A 25,260-nucleotide genomic window follows, 5' to 3' on the forward strand; every position below is an offset into this window, starting at 1 on the left:
CCTACACAACACTATACAAAAACTACTAAATAGTTTAGCAACATAAGCTAAAAGACGTCAGAAAATTTGTCTCTTATCTATCAGAATTAAATGTCAAGAAATGGATTTACTAAGAATACAAATACAGGGGATGACTTTACTTGGCATCTATGTTCACCCCTAATCTTGCAAACCGTTCAAGAGTGTAACACGTCTTTTGAAGACGCTGTTAACTGTAGCATTATTTTTCTTTTTTCCCTTCACCTTTGTAACAACTGCTTGTAAAGGATCTAATTAAACGTCATTACATCTAAACTGCTCTCTTGCAAAACATTCATCAAATAGACTGATATTTTGGTCGAAAGTCGGTATCTGTAAAAAAATTAATCTTACTCAAACAGTTGATCTTATTTAATGGACCTTCAAAGTGACTCCCAAAATTGTAATGTTTTCTCGCTGGTGAATCTTGAACAGTTTTATACAGAGGGGTGCCCAAACTTTGCCGTAGCTTTTAATTACAAGGTTTCATAGTGGAACCAAACAACTGCCGAGAAAGAAAGAAAAAAGTATCATACGGTAAAAATTTTGGAGAAACAGCAAAAAGGCCTGGCGTATGCGATCTCCCTTGCAGCGGTGGCAGTACCGAGAAGACTGCAAAGACCGTCAGTTACAGCCTGATATAGTTCAGAAGAACTAAAACTTATCTAGGGGACTTCTGGCCTGCCTTCATATGCCCTTTTTCCCGTCCTGATCTCAACACCCTGGACATTACAATTTGGGGCGTCTTGAAAAATAACTCTGCCGCACCTCTTATCCAAATTTGGATTTGCTACGAGTTGCCATCATAAAAATTGTGGTACGCCATGGACATGATCTTCATCCCCAAGAGCTGTGAATCTGTTTGCCGGCGTGTCGAGGATGCTATTTCTTTTTTTTTTTTTTGGTGGAGAATATATTGAATCAAATGTATAGAGTAATTTAGTAATTAATCATATCACAAATGTGTTTTTAGTTGTTTTCCTGGAATTTTTCTTTAATAAAAATCATGTTTTTCGTAATGTAGTCATGTTACTGCAATTTTTGGGTTCTCACTCTGTAGAATTGATATTGTTTATAGAATCAGTCACGAATTTTGTGCAACCCATTGCATCAGTAATGCTAAACATCCATTGATTTGTTGTTACGTATTGATTACTTGCTTCTCCAATTATAAGTTTATTTATTTTGTAGAACAATGCCACACACACAAAATGCATTTTTAAAACCTATTTTAACTTTCAATACAATGATTCGTTAGTCACTACTTCATTTTCTAATACTTGAAGAAGAAATTTTTATTCAAATAATGATTAAAAGAATAAAAATACAATAACACCGTTTCAAACAACGCGGGTTTTGAAAATTACAATCCTTGAAATTATTCCAACTCTCCGTATAGTGGAGTATTTCCCCTTTTATCGCGTTTCTTTTTTTTTTTTTTATTAAAAAAATAGAAGTATTAAAAATGCATAATGATGTAGCCTTTGACTTTTTTTAACAAAATTCTCTATTGGTGAAGGGATTCAAAAGTTTTAATTCTAAAGTTACGTTATTGAATATCAAAAGTTTCATCAGAGTTCATTTTCTCAAGAGATATATCAAAAGTAATCCTTTTTTCTTTTCTTTTTTTTCATTTTGAAGAAAAAATAAATTGTAGCTCAATGTAGCTTCAATATTCCAGTCATTTTCAAATGGAGTTAAAAAAATGCTCTTTGAGGACTGAAACTTTACAAACCAACTTTTTCATTAAAATACAATAGAAGATCGAATTAATGTATATAATTAATATTAATGTCATCCTAAAAATTGAACATCCTAGTACACAGGCTAAAATAAAAGTTAGAAGAAGTTGACTTCTTTTTTTTTACCTTTCACCTGTTTTATGACCTTAAAACTGTAATTTATAAACTGATATAAATAAATATTTTATTCAAGAAAGCAAGGGGCATAAGAAAGCTAATGCAAAAAAGCAGTGGAGGAAAACAATGAGGTGGAACACGCCTGTTAGCATTAATAGATCCCTTGTCATATTGATAAATTTTCTAATTTTTTTTTCATACAAATCTCGCTTTTATTGTTCCACAAGATGATGTCTCTATATCATATTCTGCCATTTTCCTTCGTGACGTGTTCAAATTTTTCTTCCCCGAACATAACTGACCTTGTTAAATCAGTTAAAAGAATGACTTCATGGAGTTGCAAAGTTATTTGTGGAGTAATATACAAGTATACTCGATACTCCTAGTGACAAAAAAAGTAGTCACGTTGTCAACTATGTTTAGACAAAATATTGATTATATATTTGTAGGAAGACGATAAGAATAACAGTTGAAATAAAAAAGTTGATAATAGAGAAGTATAGAAAAAGGGTTTCGTGTAATAGACTTAGAATAACAATTATAAACGCTAAGATCAACCATATGTTCATTTAAAGTATAAAGAGGCAATTTTAGGGTAAAAAAAAGTTATGGTTGAAAATGGATTAATGAGTTTTTAGTTATTTTTTTGTGGGAAAAATTGGAACTGGACAGCATTGGGCAAGTTGTGAGGTTTTACTTTATTTGTAGTCCAATATATTACTTTGGAGGTGAAGTGGTAAAACATTATTATACTATTATTTTCGCAATTTAAGATAAATTATTTAGAATATCCATCTATCAATAGCATGTTCATTCACAAAAAATCTGTGGAATCGTTTTAGAAGTTATTCTCTAAAATTGAATAGGCGTAAGTTTGCGAACAAGTGATTCGTAGAGAAAGAAATATACTTTATGTATATGGATTTTACCAAAAAGATTCCTAGTTTAGAAGGAGTAAGTGTAATACTATATTGTTTACGGAACTAGGAAAACTGCCCTGGAGGAAAATTGCCATGGGAAGATTGGTATGGAGGAAAATTGCCAATGGAAGATTGCCCTGGAGAAAATTGCAATCTGGTAAAATTACCAGTTAGAAAAATTGCACGGGAGGAAATTGCCAGTATTTTGTTCAAACTTCATGATTAATGATAACACTTTATAAATTCCCTAAATATTATTTACGACAAATATCTAAGTATTTGTTTGTTCCATCCCCCAAGGGAGTACCTTCAAGTGTGAGTAATATTATTGCAATACAATTCCTTGCAATCTTTTAAATTCAATCAAATCTTCTAAGAAATGGATTGAGAGGATTGGTAAGGAGGACGGGGGGATAAATAGCTTAGGTCTTCTTAAAATATGGTTGAATATCCTCAGCCATTGGATTGGTCTGGGTTTAGTGTGGGATTGCAAAAAAAACCACCGGGAATGCATTCAAGGAACCCCTTTCAACACCAAAAAAATAGTTCCAATCCTTTAGGTTGCGCGGAGTACTTGAGGTACTTCTGGATCCTTAAAAACCACTGTTAATACGTCCAAGGAACACCTCTAAGACCAAAAAATAGTGCCAAAGTGGCTGTATGATGTGTTGCAGAGCTTTATTCTGACTAACATCAAAATTTAAATTGTATTTTAGTCACGAACAGAAAAAAGAAATAGGGTCTATTTTGTATCAGCTGTCAATATTTCTACTTCTATTCTCTAAATCAGTGTTCCTGAACACTGATTGGCCTGATTTAAATTCTGTCCTGATAGGCAGTGACACATTTTTTTTATCTTATTATAAAAATTCATTCAGTTGGTGGAAGAATTAACTACCTACCACTTGACTGTGGGCTTTTTTCGTATTCTTTGTGAATGAAAGGTTGCGTGAAAAAATAAAGTTAACGACATATAGTGATCTGAAGTTCTCGTTTGTTGAAACTGAATGAGCTGTAGTTAAACTGTGAGCAAGACTTTTATGTTAGGTGAAGAACCAAACTCCAACATTTGGAGAAATATTGACTACATACAACCTAATTATGGCAGTTCATTATTTGATAGTTTTGTAGAAAGGTTGCGATATGCACAAAGATAATATCGTAGTTAATAATAATCCCATTTATTACAACATGTGTAAGTTTGATTGATATAGTTAATGTATAATGTACATATTTTAAAAAATCGACTGACTAATGACGAAATCCTAACATTTTTTCTCGTATTTTCAATATAGTCCTTCAAAATTTTAATAATACTCATTCATAAATTATAATTATTCTTATGTCTATCAAACGATTTGGGTGCTTCAATTTTATTACAAATTATGATGTGACAAAACGAGGGGAAAGGGTTTTTATGCATCCTGTCAACACATCATAAACTTACAAATTAATTGGAACAAAACTTTGTTATATTAAATTAATCTATGAATCATTTTTTTTCCGATGGACTTTATTTATGTTCGATTAAGGTTTGCATTAAGGGATTAAAATTGGAGTGACCAAAATGAAGAGTGGAGTAAAAACGTCGACCAAGTATATTTCCCAAGAGTAGTTATTCTTAACCCGGGAGAATTCAAACACCCCACCCCCTATACGGGATTTAGACCTTTTTTAAAAAGAACATTAGAAATTGCATTGTACATGTTGCAACCAAAAAATGAGATTAAAAATATAGATTACTTGTGACGAATATGTGATTGAATACTCCTCAGATCAGAGGTCTGAAAAAGGCACGGAACCCTCCTTAGAATCCACACCGAGAGTAACAACACAAAAATTGCTGGAGCTCTTGGACTCAGTGAGGCGTTCATTTGCAAGGTTAGGAAGGAATTGAAAGCTTCTAGAGGTCATGCAGACGAAGTTCCCTGCGTACATTATGATGTTTGAAGTGGTAAGCTCCGAAATCCACGACATGCCTCCTCATATGTTCTCCAGGCCTCAGTGTCAACACTGACACACACCTGGGAATACTAAAACCCAAGGTGAATCCCTGGATTGACATGGTTGCCAATGGGAGGTCTTACATAAGGCAGCAGGACTCAGAACCCTACCACACCTCGAAAAAAAGTATCAAATGGCTACAAAACAATTTTGATGACTTGCTCTAACCTGACTTTTACCCTCCAAACTCGCCGGATCTGAAACCAATTGATTTTTTTGTGCGGAGAGCGATCGTACTACACACCAACTGTACCCTCTGCAACCCCAATTCGACCTTATTGGTTGGATCAAGAAGGAATTCTATGCTTTACTAAGGGGTCAAGCGGCGAAGACCAGCTGCGCTTTTGGCCTCGTAAAACGACTGTAATTGAAACTGGAGTTCATTTTCTTAAATATAACAAATCAGAATCTATCAAACTTTTAGAATCTGGTTTTATATTTTTTGATCTGATAACTGGTTGTGTTTGAAAAAAAAATCATATTCGAGGTAGATATAGCTTGCACATCCTGTACGTTAATTAGGTATTCTTCCCTAAGAACGACCAAGATGCGAACCTAGAGACACTGAGTTCAAGTGAATAATTTACCACGAGTACGTTGTCTTTGAACTATATCGTTCCGAATAGTTAATGTTGGACCACTTCTATAACACCACTAACAATATTATTAGTAGGGGCGTCCGTAAGGAGTGGGCTGGAGGGAATGTAGCCCCCTCCCCCCTAATAAAATTTCGAATTTTCACTCTTTACTAAAAAATTTAATTTTTCTATTTTTTTTTTTCAAAAATATTTTATTTTCTATGAATATCTATGGATTTTGGAATTTTTTTTCAATAAAAATGTAATTATTTAAAAAAAAATTCAAAATATTTAGTTTTTGTAAAATAACTTTGGATTTTGGAATTTCTTTTAAAAAAATTTATATTTGAAATTTAATAGTTGTAATTTTTCCAAAAAATTTACTTTTTCAAACATTTTAATAAAAATATCCAGAAACATAGCCCCCCTCCCTTCCCCCTCAAAAAAAAAAAAATATATATATAAATTCTGCAGAGCTCCTGAATAGATTCAATCCTTCATTTCTATAGATTTAACTGTGCCAAATGATTATTTAGCTTAAAAATAAATATTATTAGAGTGTATTGATCCCAAATACATACATATACAATATGTATATAATATTTACAATCGTCCTCAAAAAGAATTTCTTCTTCATAAAAATTATATCCATTCAAGCAAAGTAATTCCTAATCCAAATTCGTGGAAAATAAGGGAACTTATATTTGCATTTTATTTTATATTTATAGTCTTGCTATTATATATGTATAAGTACGTAATATCTACAGCACAATGTAAGTCAAAATTTTACATCAGAGGTCAGAATAATGTATGAAAAAATAAGAAAAATCCTCCATCCACACATTTGATTATTAATGACATAAACAAGTTTGATCAATCATCAATATAAATGGCGTCATGATATTTTAAGAGAGAAAATAATTAATTAATAAAAAGGGAGAGTAATTATAAGAAGAAGAAGTGCTGGACTCGCATCTCGACATCATCAAATGTCATCCTGGACTGCAATCATTAGATATGAGTACGAAGAATGGATATCATCTCAGGAGTGAGTTTAGGGATGTACTCCTTACGAATGATGAATGTGGAGAGGTTAAATAAGTCTAGGAAGATTTTGTAGTTGTCGCTTAGAGTTGTTCGTAGGTAAGTGTATCCACTTGAGCCACCCGTGCCGAGTTGTTGGGATCCCAACATTCTTTGAACCATGAGGACATGATTATCTGGAAATATGAGTAAATTAGCATTTAGATAAATGGGTCTATAATAACTCGGGGCTTGGGAGCTAAGTTTGTACTATGTAAATCAACTCAAATGTCGGTTATCATATCCATCATGCGTGAACAAGTACATCCTGAATTATACATGTATAATTTTGAAACAAACCAATTTGTTTCGAAGACTTTTGTATCTTGTAATCTCTATCAATTCTCCTTATCCAAATGAAGAGGTTCCGTGATTATAAATGTGTCTTGTTTGTAGAAAATAAAAAAGACATGATAAATGAAACATTGAAAGCAAGCAAATTACTAAAGTGCTATTTTTTACCCAACAAACAAAATACATTTTAAATCACAGAGTCTCTATATTTTGAAAGAAAGAGTTGTCGAGGTTGAGAGATATTAAAATACAAAGTTTTTAGAATTAAATTGCGGGTATACGTATGATAGATGTGATAACTAGTGTTGTGTTGGTCCTTAATTATTGGATAATTAATTACTTAGGACCAGTCTGTATAATATTTCATACAAATGTTCATTGTGTATTAAGTTAAATAAGATCACGGTCCTCGATCCTAATTAAGTACCTACACAAGACTAGTTGTAACCCAGAAACAGGTATAATCATCTGTAAAAATATCAGATTGAATTCTGTTAGGTTTTTAAAATTTTACTACGCTATGATAATCTTTTTTTTGTTTCATTAGGGTTATATTTTTGTTGAGAAAAGTTAGAGTTTAATTATTATTTTCGTACTTAACAAAAAGCCCATCCCTGACTATGACTATGTAGGACTCTAGGAAAAGATTGAATTTCAAATATTCCGTGTCAAATTAAAAAAAATCAATAAAAGGTTTTAAAAGTTGCATCATTTATCATTAATAAATTACTTATTAATAAAATATATGGGGCAAGTTATGCAGATTTTAACTTAATTATTTGCAAAAATATGTATATATATTCTGACACATGATACATGAAATTAAATCAATCTTAATTTGTTTAATCCATATTTCAATCATTTAATATTTAGTGAAGGAATATAATTTTATTTATTGAGTACTCGTATGTTTTAAATTGGAAACACTCTAGAAGTGACACTTTTAAGCCAATCAGAGAGGAAAATAGACTTTATAGTTTCCTGTCCTCTCAGTCCAGTCCTGATTAATTATTTCAGTGCTTAGACCCATCATTATCGTCCTATTAGTACCGATAATTTCAGCTTCTGAAGGTTCGTAAATACGGCTACAATCATAAATCATTATTTATAAAAAGAGCATTGATTCATGTTAAGATCATGAATAAATTTTGCGACTATCTAGCTAAATAATGTTCTAGTAAAATATGATCTAGCCATCAGTCATTATTTAATTCAGTCATCCATCACAGTGTTACCTCAACAGCACAAAAATGTATACTATATTTAGTTGTCAATTGTTGAGGTTTACTATTCTTTTCCACTAATCAGTATTCTAACATTGATGGATTGGATTCTAGTTTGATCTCATTCAGCTGTGAACAATTATCAACTATAATTGAATAACTATTTCATATTTGTAAGAATTGGCTAACTATCAACTGATTTTGGGCTTATTATATGTGTCTTTTTGGAATGGAGATTGCGAGATACAATCAAAGTAAGGACGTGAGATAGAAAGGGTATGGACTATTTGATCCTTGGACTGTTGAATGGGAGAAAAAGATTTGACCGATTAGAAAAGGGGAAGGGAGAGAGACTGATTATTTCATAGTTCTAGGACCGATCCAACACTACTCCTCGTATGATATTTATGTCCACTGATCCACTCTCTCCCTAGAGCCCATTAGAAGTACTATTCATGTAGAATGTAAATAAATTATTAATGATTATAAATACTCTATTTCACTCCCTATGTATAATAATGTTTTAATTAGGGTCTGAAATATGTAAGGATTTCATAGGCAGTGGATTAATTAATTATCAATGCTCTAAATGACATTGTTCTAGATAATTAATTCACATGGTATACATACGAGTATATGGCTACAATAATTTTGTTTCTTTACTTACATCTCCATTTTGTTAAAAGAGAGTCAATGGTTGCCAAATGATCAAGAAGAGAATTGGGTTGATGGAAGCGAGGCTCATCCGAATAACATTTAATCATTAAAGCTCCACAAAAGGCCTTGTGTGTAAAACGTCTTTCTCCTCTTGCCATGAGAATATTATGCAATTCCTCCTCAAAAATGGAATCAAAGAGCATCTTACGAGTCTCGAAAGAGGATACGGAATATTTTTTTCGGGAAGCATTGGACATTTTCTATTTCAGGAAGAAAGAAAGAAAATGAACACACTGAGTAAATTATATGAGCATAAAGTATTTAGTTACGTCAATGCTATCCTTTTCAGATTTCAATATTTCATTTACTGTCTCCTTATACTTGTTCATAAAGTCAAATTCATCCTTTTCCAGTCCAGGTGTTCTCTCCAGCCATTTTTGAATCGTGCTGCTTAGAGTATCAGAAGTTTCCACATCTTGAAGTTCCTTCTTATATTCGGGATTATAGTCAAAGACTTCCGTATAATGGCACTTGTTATATTTGATTCGATTTTCCTATAAATATAATAGCAATATCAGGGGCGTCCACAGAATGAATAATATATATATTATTATTTTTTAAGACTTTGGTCTTGGAATTTTTTTGGAAAGAAAAAATTGGGAAATTAAATTTTTGGAAAAAATTATTGAAAAATTATTTTTTTTTTTTTTGAAATATAATATGGAAAATTAAATTAAAAAAATATATATTATATTTCTTATATTTAAAAAATTTCAAATAATATTTTTTTTCTAAAATCCATAGCCTTTTTCTAAAAATTAAATTTTAAAAAAAAATCCAAAATGCACAGCTATTCACATAAAATTAACTTTTTTCTATAATTATTTATATTAAGATTCATATGGCAATCAATGTTAGATCATTTGTCATAACATTCTTTTATCTTACAGGAAAATAATTATTTCCAATCAAGATCCATAAATTGAATATTCAATAAATAGGATACGCCATATTCAATCAGATGCATCTAATGTTTATTTTTTAATATATTATTACAATAAAAGCATAGACATATGTGTATATTTAAGTAACACTTCAAAATACTGCACTTTGAATAATAGTTCAAATAGCAAGAACTTTAAAAATTAAAACTCATAATTGAATTGTAATCTAGGGCATCAGCCATTTAAAAAAAAACCTCAATAATTTACTAAGCTGTTTGCAGTGGGGACCAAAACTTGAGGTTGCATGACTAATTTACGATAAACACCCAAGCTCTGTAAAAACTTCTTGGAAAAGAAAGAAGCCTCTCACATCTTATCTATTATACATTGGCCTGCTCAATCTCCTAATTTTAATCCAATCAGGCTATTCAGAAAAAGTTTTAGTAAAAGTGCTCTGCAAGTAAGAATGGGTTGTGGAAATTTTTGAATCATTCTTGCCATGTAGGCCTTTGAAGGGATGTGGTGTGAAACTCACATAAGTTTGAAGCAGGGATCCGTGTAGAGAAAAAACTAAGTTTAAAAATGAGAAAAGGAACGACAGTTTTGCGTGTGCTCTTTATTGTTTTTAACTACATGTATTTGAAAGGGAATATTTACAATTCGATTACTTTTGCCATTTAGAAATAAAAGGATTGAATCCTTTGTATGTCTCAATGCGACTAACAATTAGATATATAATCAAACTTGGTTGAATGATCATCCCAATTTAACTGTGTCACCGAACTAAACATATCAAAGTTCTCATACAGGAAATTTGTCAAATAAAGAGCTCTATCTAAAGTTTTCCTGCAACCCCTGGCCAGCAGTATCACCAGTTATAAAATATATGATCCTTTTTTCAGCAATCAATTTTTTAAACTTACATACTCTGTTGGCTGTTGAGTATAATACAAAGCAATAGTGATTGCCTATATATTTGTGAACCCTCTCTTAATAAATACGATAGGCGTTCATTCACATAACACAATATTACCCCACTAACAATTAACACCCAATGTATTTTGTTATCAGATGTCGATTCCGAGAGGCCTCCGCAGGGGGAGGGCTGGAGGGGATGTAGCCCTCCCAATTAGAAATTTTTTATTCTTATTAGAAAATGTAATATTTAAAATTTAATTCAATTTTTCTCCAAAAAATTTAGTTGTCCGTGAATAGCTGTGAGTCTCAGCGCTAATAATCAGAAAGGTTCATAGAATTACAAGGTTATAGCATAACGGGTGTAAGACTGATGTTTGACTTACACCACGCTTTTTTAATATTGACGTCATAGTAAAATCTGTTTTTCTTCCCGAGCAATCGGTACGATATATCAAATTGAAAGTTCTAACAATAGTGACGTCATAAACTATGATTGGTTGCCTGTTTTGACAAAAACTTTCTTTCTTTCCCATCAGTCGGTACAATACATATCAAATTGAAAATCCTAGCAAGTCCGATTACACTATCGTCTAACCTTGTATTTCTATTGACCTTGATAACTTTTAAATGTAAATACATCAATTAATCTCAGGATGCGTAATTCTTATATTTATATTATATGTGTAATATCTTTAAAAAAGTGTCATAAAATGATTAAATCATAACTTTTTTATTTGACATTCTCAATGAATGAAGATTTACATTGTAAATTGTAAAAATTAAAAACATGACTAACGTATCTGACACAATAGAATGTCAAATTTTTGATAAAATGTTTTTCTTTGTAATTAAACTATGTTAATCGATTTAAGGTTCAAAGAAAATGTTTTGACAAAATATGATGTCACTTTGAACATTTAGGATATTACGTAGTAAAATTTCACTCCGTATTTAATGGGATTTTAAAATATATAAAAAGATCATGATTAATTTATCTTTATCTTCGCATAGGCAGATACGGTAATGATACTTCATCTCATGAAGCTTATAGATCATTCAGGATCGAAAAAAAAGAGTTTCTAGAGCTTGATTTTCTCCTCTCTTTTAACATACAAGATTATAAGCAAATCACAATGAATAAACGAATATAAATTGATCAGTAATTAAAAGTAAAAAGTCCTCTCAAAAACCGAGAATCTGACTTACCTTTTTGAGTCCCAGTTTATTCTCAAGCATACGGAATTGATAGCTTTGAAATCCAGATGCAGTAGAAAGAACATCACGGAAGTTTAAAAAATCAGATGGAGACATTGTTTCAAGGAGAGTAATGGAGTCTACGAGGCTTCGAAGGATCCTCACTACCCTATAGAGTCGTGAGTTGATAATCTTCATATGAGATTCATCCACTAAATCCGTTTCTCTTTTAGTTGAAAACATCTCAATCACGGAGTTTATGTCCGACAGGATTTGCTTAAACCAGAGTTCATGTACTAAATAGAGGAGGGATTAGCTAACACTTTTGATAACAGGGATTGTGTAGTTTTGTAAGAAAATTGATTCGATTATAATAAATGTTGTAAATATCATGACTATAATTTCAAATAAAGCAGAAATAATTTTATGAGCGTTTATGTATTGCTTATAAATACATATGGCTATAATTGACAGGGGTTTATGACAAAGGGAGTTAAGAAGTTTCTTCAGAAGATATCCTTACTTTGAGCTGAGTTTCAGTTTGGAAAGTCTATACTGGTCTGAGACAGTTATGTTTTTCTGAAAGACCGAAATCATTCGGCTCAAGCTCAGTCCGGCTCTTATTCAAATTTGGTCTACACAAAAAAAAAAATCGTTAAAAAAAGGTATATATGATCTTAATTTGGAAAAGGAATCTATTTTTTCCCCGAGCCACGGCTTAAATTTCTGTCTCTGGCTGAAGACCGCATAATATCGGTCCAGACGTGTCTATAAAAAATTACCTATGATCAAACCGGATAAAAAATCGACCTCGAACCGAGTCTCAACACTGATCCTTACCTTGATGAATAATAATGAAAAAATGTTCATCATGTACATCAGAGTAGGTTTTTTGTGCCTTAAGAACCATCTCGAGTTGTAAAACATCCTCATAAGACTTTCCTCCTTCATCACTAAGCAAATTCACTCCATTTTCTGTATCGTATTTATCAGAATCAGGATTCCTTATAAAAATAGAAAAAATATTCATATAATTATAAATTCCTTAGAAAAATCTACTTGTTAGAAGAGGACGATGATGAACCAGCAAAGGGACATTCAATTCTAGCATTACCATTCATTTTAGTTAGTGTTGTGAAGTTGAACTAAACATATTTTAATTTCTTTAAATGCTTTTATGTAGCAATTAAAAATTATTATTATTTACATTAAGAAGAAAACCGTGTTCTGCTCAAAAACTTGTTTTCTTAGAAGCAATTTCCAATAATGTAATCTTTCTAGGGATGGAGCATCTCTTTCTTCACGTCAGGGAAACAAATTAAAATGATGAGAGGAGACGAGAAGGGGAGGGGGAGATCATGAAAGATACTAATTTGTGAAGATGTTTATCATTGTATGTTCAAGCAATCCTTCCAAGTTCCTTCCATGATCCTTCCAATAATCATTCCCAGAATATATGTATGAAAGAGTGAAAAATAGGAAAATCTATAATAAATAATTGCAAAAAACCTGTAGTGTTACTTATTATCAATTTTTGCCATACTCTGCAATAAATTACGTAGTTCATAATTTAAAGAAATTCTTAGTTTATGATACAGTATTAAGTACACTACTTAAACTTTTTAGCTTTATTCGTCAATTAATGTGAGTTTAATAGTGCTGTGTCAGTCCAGCCATAAGATAAATATATAAAAAAATACCTTTAAAAAAGATTCGATTTTGATTGATTTTTGTAAATTTAGTTTTTAATATTTATTCAAGAATTTTCATAAAATAAGCTGGTAGATTGTGTTGAATACAGATTACAATAACATTTCGGGGGGGGATGAAAATAATTTATACGTAAGGAGCTTAAAACAAGTTTATAGATGCAAAATAATTGATAAATTGGTAGATTTAAAAAATTAATTTTTTTCTCCGGAGTATTAATGTAAAATGTATTCACGCAACCTAACTAGCTTATTTTATTAAATTTCTTAATAAATAGTAAAAACTAATTTACCACATAAATCAATCAAAGTCAAAACTTTTTTAAATTGAAATGTGAGGTCTATTTTATAACTTTAGCTAGAATATAAAGCACTTGAGAAAAAAAAGATATTACCTTCTATGCAAGGCCCTTCATTTTACTCGATTTTTCATTGGTTATATGTTATATATTATTTACTAATTGTAGTCAAAAGAAAAAGTAATAAATAATTCATTTTTCAAATACTGAAATGTTTGTATCAATTTGGTATTTACTTTGATTTTGATCTATATAGTTCTTTCATGCCGCAATATGGCACTGAATATTGGCTATACCCCCAAAACTTGATTTTTTTTAAAAAGCCATTAAAGGTTGAAAGTTTTAATAGTCATTTTTTTGTTCTACGGCTTAAATAACAATAATAATGCGGGGTTCAGCCGCGGGGATTCCAAGACCAATATTTTGTTGCATACTGTTATAGAACTTATAATTACTCTCCAATTCGAACTTGAAAGTTGCATTTCCTGCAACCATTCCATGTCGTCTTTTAGAGGTACTAGGCAGATTTGTTCTGTGGATTGTGTTTAAATATAATAGACTTAGTATATTTATTTGAAAGTTCAAGTTCTGACCTATTTTCCTTAAAAACAACTTTTAATTTATTTTATTTAAATAGTTTTAGTAGTATAATCGTCGCACTGTACAAATTTGCACTAAAAAAATTGTTTGATGAGAAAATAAAATACTATATTACGTATTAATACAATTTGTTTTATTGAATTTCCTCCTAAATTGACTCCTCTGTGACGTCATCAAAATAGCTAGTACAAGTGTAAACAAAAGCAAAGAAATCTCTCATCGACACACTTTATATATAATTACCTTGGTAAAGGGTTCAGAGGGCAGATGACTCAGGGAGGGAAATGCAAGGGTGTCAAAGGACAAGGGGAGTTGCCCTGTTTCCCTTTATATATTTTTAAGAACATTGCAGCAATCTTGTAAAGAATACAATGGTAGAAGTTTAATATGAACATATTATATTTGTACTTGGCTATATTATTTATATATATATTATCTAACGGGATAATTAATAAAATGGAAAAATACCCTCAATGACACCACGAGATATAGATTTTAACTTCTATAAGGACCAAGAGACTAAACTGGACTGGATGAGAATGTACTGGAACAGACTACGGACCTTGGTTCTAAATAAAAACCGACACAATACTCATTTTTAGACGATTAACTGTTGTTTATGAAGAGAAATTCTAATTTTTTACTTTTTAATACCCTTTGAGAAGATCTGTAAAGAAACATTTGAACAAGTAGATAGTAAAATTTTGTAATTAAGAGAAACATCAATTAGCAAAGGGGGAGATTTTGCATCGAAACTTGGTGTTAGATATGGAATCGTAAGTCATTTCAATTTTTTTAATTTATATTATTTACTCGTTAAAGTATCTTTTATCTTCTGAGGACTTTGACTAGAGTCCTACTAAAGTCTAGTGACTTAAATCATGTAACTGGTGTACTCATCTCTGAGAGTAAGAATCTTGAATCGGGAACTACCTCGTCATAATTCTTGTCATAGTTCATCCTAGTGTCAAATTTGTCAAAGTGAAGCAATTATATATTTTATATAATACGAACGTATTATATTTTTACTAAGTTATATAAAAGATTAGGTTATTTATATATATATTTATATAAATAACGTATTCCTTGGTTATATCTACTATAATATAATATTAAAGTAGGTGTTTGTTTTTTATTTCTGTCGGATAATAACAACGGATAACGAGGGTATTTATTTCACAAACGGGGACAGATACAGACTTTTGAAATAAAAGAAAAGTTGTTCGGAATTCTAAATTACGTACTTAAGACCATGTTTAATTCTGATGAGACCAGATTCCTGGGCTCTTGAGGGGAAATTTATCTTTTCGCTAATCAACTGATTTTTTTCATAAAATAAGATCGATTCTCCGTCTCTCAAAGTTTTTTTTAAAGTATAGGTTGTAGATTCAAAAATACACCAAAAAAATAAAAATTCAAAAGAACGATTAAGGGAGAACGTACATACTTTAATTACGAATTTAAAAAAAAGGATTATGAAGAGGACTAGCGAGTGTGTCTTAGTATGTATTTATTAAATAATTCGGAATAAAATATATAATACGGGTAAATCCTACTAATTTATAATATTATATAACGGAATAGTTAAAAAAAATGGAAAAACACCCTCAATGACGACGCAAGGGATGGATTTTAAATTTTTTAAGCACCAAAAGTGGAACTAGACTGAACAGGACCGCAGTTCTAACACTAACTCAGACTATAAATGAGGATTGAAAACAGAGTAATTTCCGTCTCTACCATTTATTTGTATATCCTTCATATCACAGCTTCTTTCAGCTAATTTAATTAAACGTAGCTATTCTTCTCTAAAACATTTTTTTTTTAAATTGTGAGGGTTTTTTTATATACAAACATACTAAGAATGCTTAATATTTACAACCATATAGATAAACTTCCTTATGAATCCCTTTTGATGAATCACAATAGAATCAATATAAAAAAATTCAAATCAAATGCAAAAATATTGAAACAGTGCCTCATTTAAATGTTTACAAATTAAATATTACACGACCTTAATTCACTTTTTTAAAATCAACTAATCCTAATAATTAGTTACACTGATCTACGAAAAGAAAAAAAAATATGGCATGGAATTTAAAAACAGTTTAAGACTAATTTAAGGTTGCTGAATTCAAATCTGATCATATATTTTATTTATCACATCCTCTTTTAATATTTTTTAAGTAACTATATATTTATGTATAATTTTTTTAATGTTTCCTTATTGATGAGATAGAGGTCCACTGATGAAGTACTAGTCAACATTATGGTATGATAATCATTCAATCTTCCCTTGGAATTGTCTTTTGAAGTCCATATACATAATGTAAATATATTTTCTTTTCTAGGAGTGAGAGACTATTGAACCTACGCAATTTGAGTTCAATAGAATTGTGTCTCTTGATTGCGTTTTCAATTGTCTCTCAATAGTTTATATTTAATTATAAGAAAAACTTGTCCGTCTATTGAGTTGTGTATCAAAATGGGCGAATTAAATTGGTTATTTTGTAAATAAATAAAAATCAGTATCCCAATAGACTGGAAAATAACTTCGTATTCTTAGAACACAATTGTCCTAAATTATTTACATATATGTACGCAACAATGATATTTATAAGTACAAATAACATCTTTATTCTTGAGTAGAAAGTGTTCAAATGATCCAAATATATTTTCCTACATTTGTTGAAGCAATACTTTGATGACTCAGAGGTTCTACATAACTGATTTTGCATTTTGCGTACTTAAAAGTAGCGCATGGGCATCAAGACAAGTATTAGGCTTCTCACAAAGTATACAACCCCTGTGTTGTGACTATGGGATCAGACTTCAAAGAAAAAAAGTTAAATTTAAGTTAACAGGGTCTATGGTTTGGAGAGAACCAAGCAATCATTTATATGACTACTGTTTCGGTATATATCTGCTCCCAGCGATGAAGAAGCCCCTACAAATAATTTTCAGGCATCTGATGAAAATTGTGACAAACCAATTCTGTTTACTCAGTCTGCTTCGAATGACTTTGTGAGAGACATATATCTACCAAAAGAATCTGTTAAACTGTTTTCTTCAAGACTGCAAGAAAATGGAATGGTGTGGAAATGGGATGCAGTACCTGAATCCTTAGTATTTCAATTATGTCAATCATCTTCATAAAGACTCCAAGCAGTAATCGACAAGGGAGGTGGTTTTATTGAATGAATTTTTAATATTTTTTGTACCTTTGCAATCATATAAAAATAAATATTATTAAACTTTTTTCCCTTAAATGTCTTATACAATAGGTAATATATTTTGTCAACCGGGTCTGAACAGCCCTTTAATTGCAGATTAGTTCATTTGACCATTTTATGATATGCCATGATTTAAGACTGGCTTGTGAAAAGGCATTAAATTTGTACATATGGGCGTTGAGACATTTGAAATATTATATATTTGATTGAGGTATGGGTTGGATTAAACTTTAATTAAGATTTGAAATTAGTTTTAAGACAAGATTGCATATTATATGAAGGATTTGTCCAAAGATGCACACAATTTCCATCTCCATAGGAATTTTCTTGTTAAATTATCATAACATGAACATATCAAGTGAGATGAGGGAATCGAAAGCTGACAACAAAATACATGGGCGATTATTTGTTAGAGAGGTTACGCCGTGATATATATTAACAAAGTAAAGTTGGGTGCACTCTATATAAAGTTCCCTGATGTATATCATAAACATATTTTAATCCAAGAAATAGTAATGGTATTAATAAAATATTGCTGAGTTTCCACACAACATCGAACGTGTATATAAGATTCACTTTTTAAAGTGATACCCGATGTAAACCATTTTATTCCCATATCAAGCCTTACGCAGGCCTTTTTTTAGGTATAGGTTTACATTCTACTAATTAAATATAATAAATGGTTGGTTTTTTTCCCCTAAAGATATGACAAATGGCCTTATGAACTTATATTAGGTCATTGTAGTAATTCTTTAGTTCTTCTACCACATTTGTAGCGGGTGCACTTGAGCCTTTCCTTATAGGTTTCTAGTATTTTAAGCAAATAAGGGATGTCTGTAAAGAAAAAAAACTAAGTATAGCGATTAGAAAAAGTAGAACCGCTGATGGGTATGCTCATTCTTCGTTTTGTTGATTATTTAATAAGTCGTGGGCGTGTTAACATCTCCCTACAAAAGATTAATGTACCCCTATCTTTGTTATAGATTGATTTAATAATAAGATAAATATAATTATAATATTTTTGGACTAAGGATATTTTAAATGTAGAAGTTTTTCCTATTTATAACTGCAATTCATTTTTTCCCCCAAAATCAAATATCAGGTAACATATGTATCGCTTACGCCTTCTCTTCGCGCTCTTCCACAAATCCCATTTCTAATTATATTATTTTTGATCAGTTATACAGTGGATCCTACAGCTATATTAAAAAATTAAAGAAAAAGGCAGTTCAAATCTTCTATATCAATAAAGTTTTATATTTGTATGTTGTCGACGCTTCATAACTACGAACAATGCCTGGTTGGATCCAATGGGTGGGTTTTTGTGTTTGGAGCCTTGTCCCAAGAAATTAAGTGAACTTTTCAAATATTTTCATATTAGCATTACTTGTCACAGCTATCAATGTAATATAGGCAGCATTAGTTTGTAATTGAAAAATAATATAGAAAATGTCAACTAAAGAAAAAAGTCCGACACACCAATTTGATCGCATGTTTGGGGTAAAACGGGTGTATCAGACTTGTTCGAACATAGGGCTCCTGATCATCCAGGGTTGGATTAGGGTACATAGAGGGAGATGTTTGTTTCTCCCAGGGACGAATAGGGTGGTCGTGTCCCTTTGATAAACCTTTGGGAAAATCTCTGTGAGCAGTAGTCATCTCCTTTCTCTGGTACACGTGCTGGGAGCACAGCACGAATGTATAGATGAAGTAGACGGTTAAAAGTATCGCTCAAGGGTGTGCTTTCTATGTACTGGTCTTACCAGTGTGCAAGCGAATATGGTTTTATGGTGCCCCTACACGAATGTTTTTAATTTGGTTGTCCGTGCCTGGTTATGGATGGAGTGGATCAATAGGCTTCTATTCATGGAGCAGAACCTGGTGAAGCACCTGCATGGGGTTGCTGCTTAGGAGGTGATGTCTTGTATGATTGTACCGCCAATCTAATCGTCTCCTTTATTAGCTTTGGCTCCGGTCCGTTACTTCCAAATTTTAAGTAGCGTTCGTTGAACACTACACTTTTATCTATTGGTTTGAGTTAAGGTGGAATATTAGGTCGATGGATTTAAACCATTTTTTGAGGTACAATAGAAATATTGTTGACATTGGCGTATATTAACTTCGTTTAATTTATATTAGCCTCCTTTGACCCCACGTTAAAAAAGTGATTTTTTGAGTAACCTAATTTAGATATACAAAAATTCTTTTTGTTCCAGAAACTTTCTAATTCAATGTATTGAATGAATCTATTTCAAATGTTCTACCTAATTTTTTTCTTTGAGTTTCGGGATTTGGGTGATTTTTTCCGTTAATATTTTTATAGCATAAATTGTTCAAAAAATCTAACATCAATTATATAAATTGAATGAAGCTTATGACACACTTTACTAGCCCAAAAGTAAAGTTTAATTTTTGAAACTGAAGAATTATGAAACAAATATTAAAATACACCTTTTGGACCTCACCCATGCAACTCTTCCTAGTTTTGTAATAAAATGAGATAAGAATATTGTTCCAGTTTATTAACAGGATGAAAATATTACGTACTTGTAAGTAGTATTCAGTTTCATCATGATTTATGTTGTTAAAAGAAAATATCTTTAAATATTGTTCTACGAAAAAAAAAAAAAATAGGTCATGATGCCTCCAGTTCTAAGTTACTTAAACTTGAATTACAATCACTGTGATTGTTTAAAAATGGAACATGTATATCCTATTTCATCATACATAAAAGTACCTCATCTGTGTAACTGTAATTTGATAATTGTTTATTCGTTTAAATGTCGTAATATATCCTCTACCATATTTTTGTATACACGACATCCTCCCTTAGTTTATATAATATACTAAAAGGTTGTGTTGAGAGGAATAATTCTTCCGTTTAATCAGCTTATTCTTTTTTCAATAATAAACAAATACAAATATATAATATTTATAATATCTCGGCAATAATATACGATTGCACGGTCGGAACTGAATTATTTAACATAATAAAAGAGAGTTAATAAGGAAGATTGATCGATATCATTTATATTCGACGCCTTTTGAGAAGGTTTCTAATAGTGTATTACTAGTATGGTTGGTGGTAAGTCTCGAAGTAAATCCAAGAGCATTATAGAGCTGAATGATGAACAGAAAAAGGATATTCGAGAGGCCTTTGATTTGTTTGACTCGCAAGGAACTGGGTTCATGAATGCAAAAGATCTCAAAGGTTAAAAGTGAATATTCATGAAATTGTTGTTATATTATTTGTATTACAACTGTTTGTCGTTCAAAGGTTAAAGGACTAGGATTGCCGCCCTTTTCTATTTTCTTTTTCTATATAAAAATTTAAATAGTTATCCCTTGTTTCATATTTAGACGAATTTTTAAATGAATGAATATACATTTTACTATCCTATTCTCCACCAATCATTGAAGAATAACGAAGATATTATCAATAATTACTATTGCATGGATCAGTTTTCCGTTATGAAAGTTAAATATACCAATAAGCATATTATTATATGACAATTAGAAATGTTTTATTTTACAGATTATTACATGAACGACATTAACATTGTCATGTTTGCCTCGTTACTTGATACATCATTTTCCCTTTCTTTTTAGTGGCTATTCGAGCCTTGGGATTCGAACCGCAGAAAGATGAAATGAGGAAAATGTTGGCGGAGATTGAAGATGATGGCACTTTAAGCTTTGATCACTTCTTAAACATCATGGCCTCCAAGATGTCAGAAAAGGACACAAAGGATGATATCATCAAGGCCTTTAAACTATTTGATGAGGATGATAGTGGCAAAATAACTCTGAAGAATTTGAAAAAGATATCCGCTGAGCTTGGAGAGAATATGACGGATGAGGAATTAAGGGTACGTATGATAATAATCTGTCGTCTTAGGAAGTATTACTGACAACCCTCTGAACCCTCCCCCCTCCCATAATACTACAGCTCAAGTCTGGACATGTAGGGTGCTTTAAAAATGCTATTTTTCAACTTAGTGTTTTCCCTGATGAATTTAAAAAATAATTACAATTTTTGGTCGTGATTTGAGTCTTATTTCTTCGAAGTTTAACGATTAATATCACTTTTGATGACTTTTCCGCATCTTCCATCTTTCCAAAGTTAAGACATCCAATTATGCAAAATATTATTGATACAAGACAAAATGAACTAAAATTTAATAGGATTTAGTAATATCTATCATGAAAGGTTAATGTTTTTATAACATTTTTATCTTAACTTTCTTTTTTATAGCTTTGACCAGATACTAGAGACTTTAATTCCCGGTCCGGTTAAGGTCCACTGCTTTAGAGAGCATAATTTTAGGAACAGGGGTTCCAGTTGTTTTTTTTTTTTTAATAAATTGGATCGAATTTTGATTATTGTATTTTTAAATAATTGTTTACTTTCTTTTCAATAGCCGTTGTACTTAGTAATTAGGCGTAGACGAAGAGACAAACCATACTTTCATAATATATAAGATAACTCCCCAACAAATCATCAGTCTTACTCTCTGTTTATAAGCAAGCTTACACAGAGCTACTCAATACTTAGATGTTTACTCCTCAAAAATAAATTAACAATAATAACAGCTTCAGAAAATGCTTTTAATATGATGTGATGTGTCACTAGTCTCTAGAACGCTCAATAGATGGGCTTTATATACAAATGCTCGTTGCTTAACCTTACTTGAAGTTACATTCATTATTTTATAAACTTGATATCTCCTCTTTTTCATGAGCTTGTTGTTAAAAATGAGTCCTCATCTGACACACAGATTAACTTTGCTTTATAATTGTCTATATCCCATAATATTTTGAAAACAATGTTAAAAAGTTGTACAATTTTTTTTATTCATATTTTGTATCTTTTAATTGGCTGAAGGACTTGTCTCCTGTCTCCCTCGGATTTCGCCCAATGGCTTAAGTTTTTTTTTTTGTTGTTTTTTTGGGGAAAAAAAGTAAGGGCGATACCAATACATTTGAGCTCGACAATGGAAATTATCATTTATTAATTATTTTCTTTTAGGAAATGATTGATGAGGCGGATAGGGATGGAGACGGAGAAGTGAATCAAGATGAATTTTTCAAGATAATGAAAAAAGCGAATCTCTACTAATCTCAAAGATATTATAAAAACTCTAGAATGACTGAAAAAATTAATCCTAGAGTATTCCTTGTCCTACAATGACTGGTGTGAGGTCCATTTCGGCTTCTGTTATAAAAACTGATGTTATTTTATGATTATTTGTAAATTAATTTTAAGTTCTACATATATAATATTTCATTAGAATGCTGTTGATTGGTGACATTTTGGGGATTTTTTGAAAATTGGGAAGGAAGTTACTTTTTCAATTTGCACGTCCCCTTTGAGACTCCGATTAAAAGTATCTTTTGATATACTTGTTATATACCCCTGATATTTAATTACTTTCGTAAGCAATGTTTTTGGCTTTAATTCCATGGTTTTAATATATTTTTAGCAATGTTCCAGTCGAAATTGACGTTTAAGTCATCTAATGTAGAGCCAATTTTGGAGATTTATTTCAAATTTTCATTAAATAAAAAATGAAAGGTTACCTTAAAATGTAAGTACTGAACACGTTCGCGATGCAAGATTTGAATGTTGTCCCAGTATGGACGGATATTAGCTTGATGAACCGGTTTTTTAGTAATCTTAATTTACGTTTAATGGTGACGAACATGCTCCGTCTTGTGGAAATGAGCTCTTTTAATGCGGAATACGAAGATATTTATACTCCGTAGCGAACGTATTTAGATCAAAATCTTTCTTTTTAAATATGGGTTACTTAGAAAATGCTATGAAAAGTAGAAAATACCCCCCAGGGATCTTTGCACTTACAAATGGCATGCCTCTTAAACAGTCTTCTTCTTTACCCATAACCATTTATATCTTTTTAATTACTCCATTTACTAATTAACTTTATCAATAATAATTATTATTATAATAGTTCATCTACAATAAATATCTACATAATTTATTCTGCATGTTCTAAGAAGAAGGTATGGGATTCTCTTCTGCACAGAGATATGATAAAGTTCCTTATGACAGAGACAATCAATAATATCAATTCAAACGAAAGAATTCGTCGACTCTCGTACATTGCGAGTCACTAGTTCCCTTGCATTTTGGATGCGAGCTGGGCGAATCTCTGCGTAATGAGTAGAGTTGTATCCACAAACCTTTCTGTACAGTTTGTAAGACAAGATTCTGTTCGACTCCCCAAGGAGCTTGAAACAGAGGTAACGCACATTTTCCAACAAACATCATTCAGTTTATGCACCTAAAAGGACACAAATAAAAAAGTAATGGAATGGAAAGAAAAAATGTAGGATACCTGCTCCATGATTTGCTGCCGTTGTTGCTCCGTCTGAACAAAGGTCTGAATATCCATAGAAGAATCACCAAAATCCTCCATACCGGAAAAGGATGAGTTTGAAAGTTTAGAGTCTGAGCTGTCCCATCCATCACTCAAATCTAATGTATCTCCAGAGCTTTTCGAATCCGAACCAGATGAACCTCCAAATAAACCCATGATGTTGTCGACTCCTCAGGAAATAAATAAATAATTTACAATATGGAAGTGATACTTAGGCGTTGTACAATTAACCCCATATTTTATGTTCTTTTTGTACAATATTATTGTTTTTAATCACGTGGTATTAGTACACATGAAATAATATGTTCACTTTTCATTTGATGTTTTGATAGCTAGATCTCTCTGGACTACCGGGTGCCATGGAGAATATTTAGAAGGACAAAGTTTTTATTGAGGAAGTTGTTATTGACTAGAGAGACTAGATATTGCTCGAGATGGCGTCAACTGTTGTTGGGGTGTTTATGCTATAAATAATAATAATCATTAAATTATTTTTTCTATTTATTTTTTCCTTGAATTCAAGAATTTATAGGTTGAGTTGAGTACAAGTTTCGATATCTTTAAAAGTCACAAATTGTACAAGGTACAATTTCTTCGTTTTAATATACATAACTTAATTACAAACATGGGTAATTCTACTGATCAATTGATACTATCATTTCATTTTATCTATCATAATGATTATGTGGTACATATAATGTTTAAATGCCTAGAGCTATATTACTCATAAATACATAATATCCATATAATTTTATTTTATTAATTTGTTTTAAAATAGTCAAAAATTAGACCCATTAGACTCATCGAATATTCAATTATTGCATTATCCTCATCTCAAGTACTGTAACCCCTTCATTTAAGATTAGTTATCTCATTTTTTGGTTGCAACTAGTGGAACTTGCTTATAAAAGTTACAATTTGTGAACAAAATATAACGTTCATACCCATAAAGACCATGTTATTTATCTCACCATAGAGAATATATGTAACTCAACAGTTGACGTGCTCTTTCTCGACAACAGCGCTTTCATGCAATATATTCTGTACTTATCTATGTCGGGTGCATAATTTATATATTATATAAAATTGCCTAAACTTTGTTTTTTGATCATTAATTATATTGAATATCATGCAGAAAAACATTAATTACTCAGCTTTTAATGATCCATTTCTACTTAGTAATTCTGTTAATGTTATGATTAAAGACAAATCTAAATTGTAAACTGTCTGACTCCTATCTTTATCGATGATTGATGAATTAAAATAATAGAAGGTAAGTTAGGGCTCATGTACAAAGTATGTACGCAATTTTTCGACAAATTTCAA

General features: G+C 31.2%; 3 protein-coding genes across 3 annotated transcripts; 1 reads left to right on the plus strand and 2 right to left on the minus strand.

The window, feature by feature from the left end:
* Positions 1-6,068: 6,068 nt before the first annotated feature.
* v (Tryptophan 2,3-dioxygenase vermilion) lies at positions 6,069-14,376 on the minus strand. The gene is made up of 7 exons (XM_040707849.2): positions 12,900-14,376; positions 12,752-12,837; positions 12,533-12,696; positions 11,705-11,988; positions 8,966-9,190; positions 8,647-8,896; positions 6,069-6,599 (listed from the first exon to the last, which is right to left on the minus strand). Exons 2-7 carry the CDS (start codon positions 12,811-12,813, stop codon positions 6,391-6,393), a joined length of 1,194 nt encoding a protein of 397 aa, XP_040563783.1. The 5' UTR covers positions 12,814-12,837; positions 12,900-14,376; the 3' UTR covers positions 6,069-6,390.
* Positions 14,377-20,458: 6,082 nt separating this feature from the next.
* Positions 20,459-24,124, plus strand: LOC121114030 (uncharacterized). Its single transcript, XM_040707846.2, has 3 exons — positions 20,459-20,744; positions 21,143-21,402; positions 22,563-24,124. The coding sequence occupies exons 1-3, from the start codon at positions 20,609-20,611 to the stop codon at positions 22,650-22,652; spliced, it is 486 nt and encodes a 161-aa protein (XP_040563780.1). The 5' UTR covers positions 20,459-20,608; the 3' UTR covers positions 22,653-24,124.
* LOC121114031 (mitochondrial import inner membrane translocase subunit Tim8) lies at positions 23,472-24,090 on the minus strand. The gene is made up of 2 exons (XM_040707847.2): positions 23,893-24,090; positions 23,472-23,838 (listed from the first exon to the last, which is right to left on the minus strand). Exons 1-2 carry the CDS (start codon positions 24,088-24,090, stop codon positions 23,668-23,670), a joined length of 369 nt encoding a protein of 122 aa, XP_040563781.1. The 3' UTR covers positions 23,472-23,667.
* Positions 24,125-25,260: the final 1,136 nt, after the last annotated feature.

This window comes from Lepeophtheirus salmonis, chromosome 3 (genome assembly GCF_016086655.4).
Source record: "Lepeophtheirus salmonis chromosome 3, UVic_Lsal_1.4, whole genome shotgun sequence".
NCBI lineage: Eukaryota > Metazoa > Arthropoda > Copepoda > Siphonostomatoida > Caligidae > Lepeophtheirus > Lepeophtheirus salmonis.

Coding starts and splice junctions, on each gene's coding strand:
- v (XM_040707849.2), bottom strand. CDS start 12,813: ATGAATGGTAATGCTAGAATTGAATGTCCCTTTGCTGGTTCATCATCG. Junction 8,897..8,965: donor CTGAAAAGGATAGCATTGAC/GTAACTAAATAC, acceptor TTCCTGAAATAG/AAAATGTCCAATGCTTCCCG. Junction 6,600..8,646: donor TCTTTTAACAAAATGGAGAT/GTAAGTAAAGAA, acceptor TCATATTTCCAG/ATAATCATGTCCTCATGGTT.
- LOC121114030 (XM_040707846.2), top strand. CDS start 20,609: ATGGTTGGTGGTAAGTCTCGAAGTAAATCCAAGAGCATTATAGAGCTG. Junction 20,745..21,142: donor GAATGCAAAAGATCTCAAAG/GTTAAAAGTGAA, acceptor CTTTCTTTTTAG/TGGCTATTCGAGCCTTGGGA. Junction 21,403..22,562: donor TGACGGATGAGGAATTAAGG/GTACGTATGATA, acceptor ATTTTCTTTTAG/GAAATGATTGATGAGGCGGA.
- LOC121114031 (XM_040707847.2), bottom strand. CDS start 24,090: ATGGGTTTATTTGGAGGTTCATCTGGTTCGGATTCGAAAAGCTCTGGA. Junction 23,839..23,892: donor GGCAGCAAATCATGGAGCAG/GTATCCTACATT, acceptor GTGTCCTTTTAG/GTGCATAAACTGAATGATGT.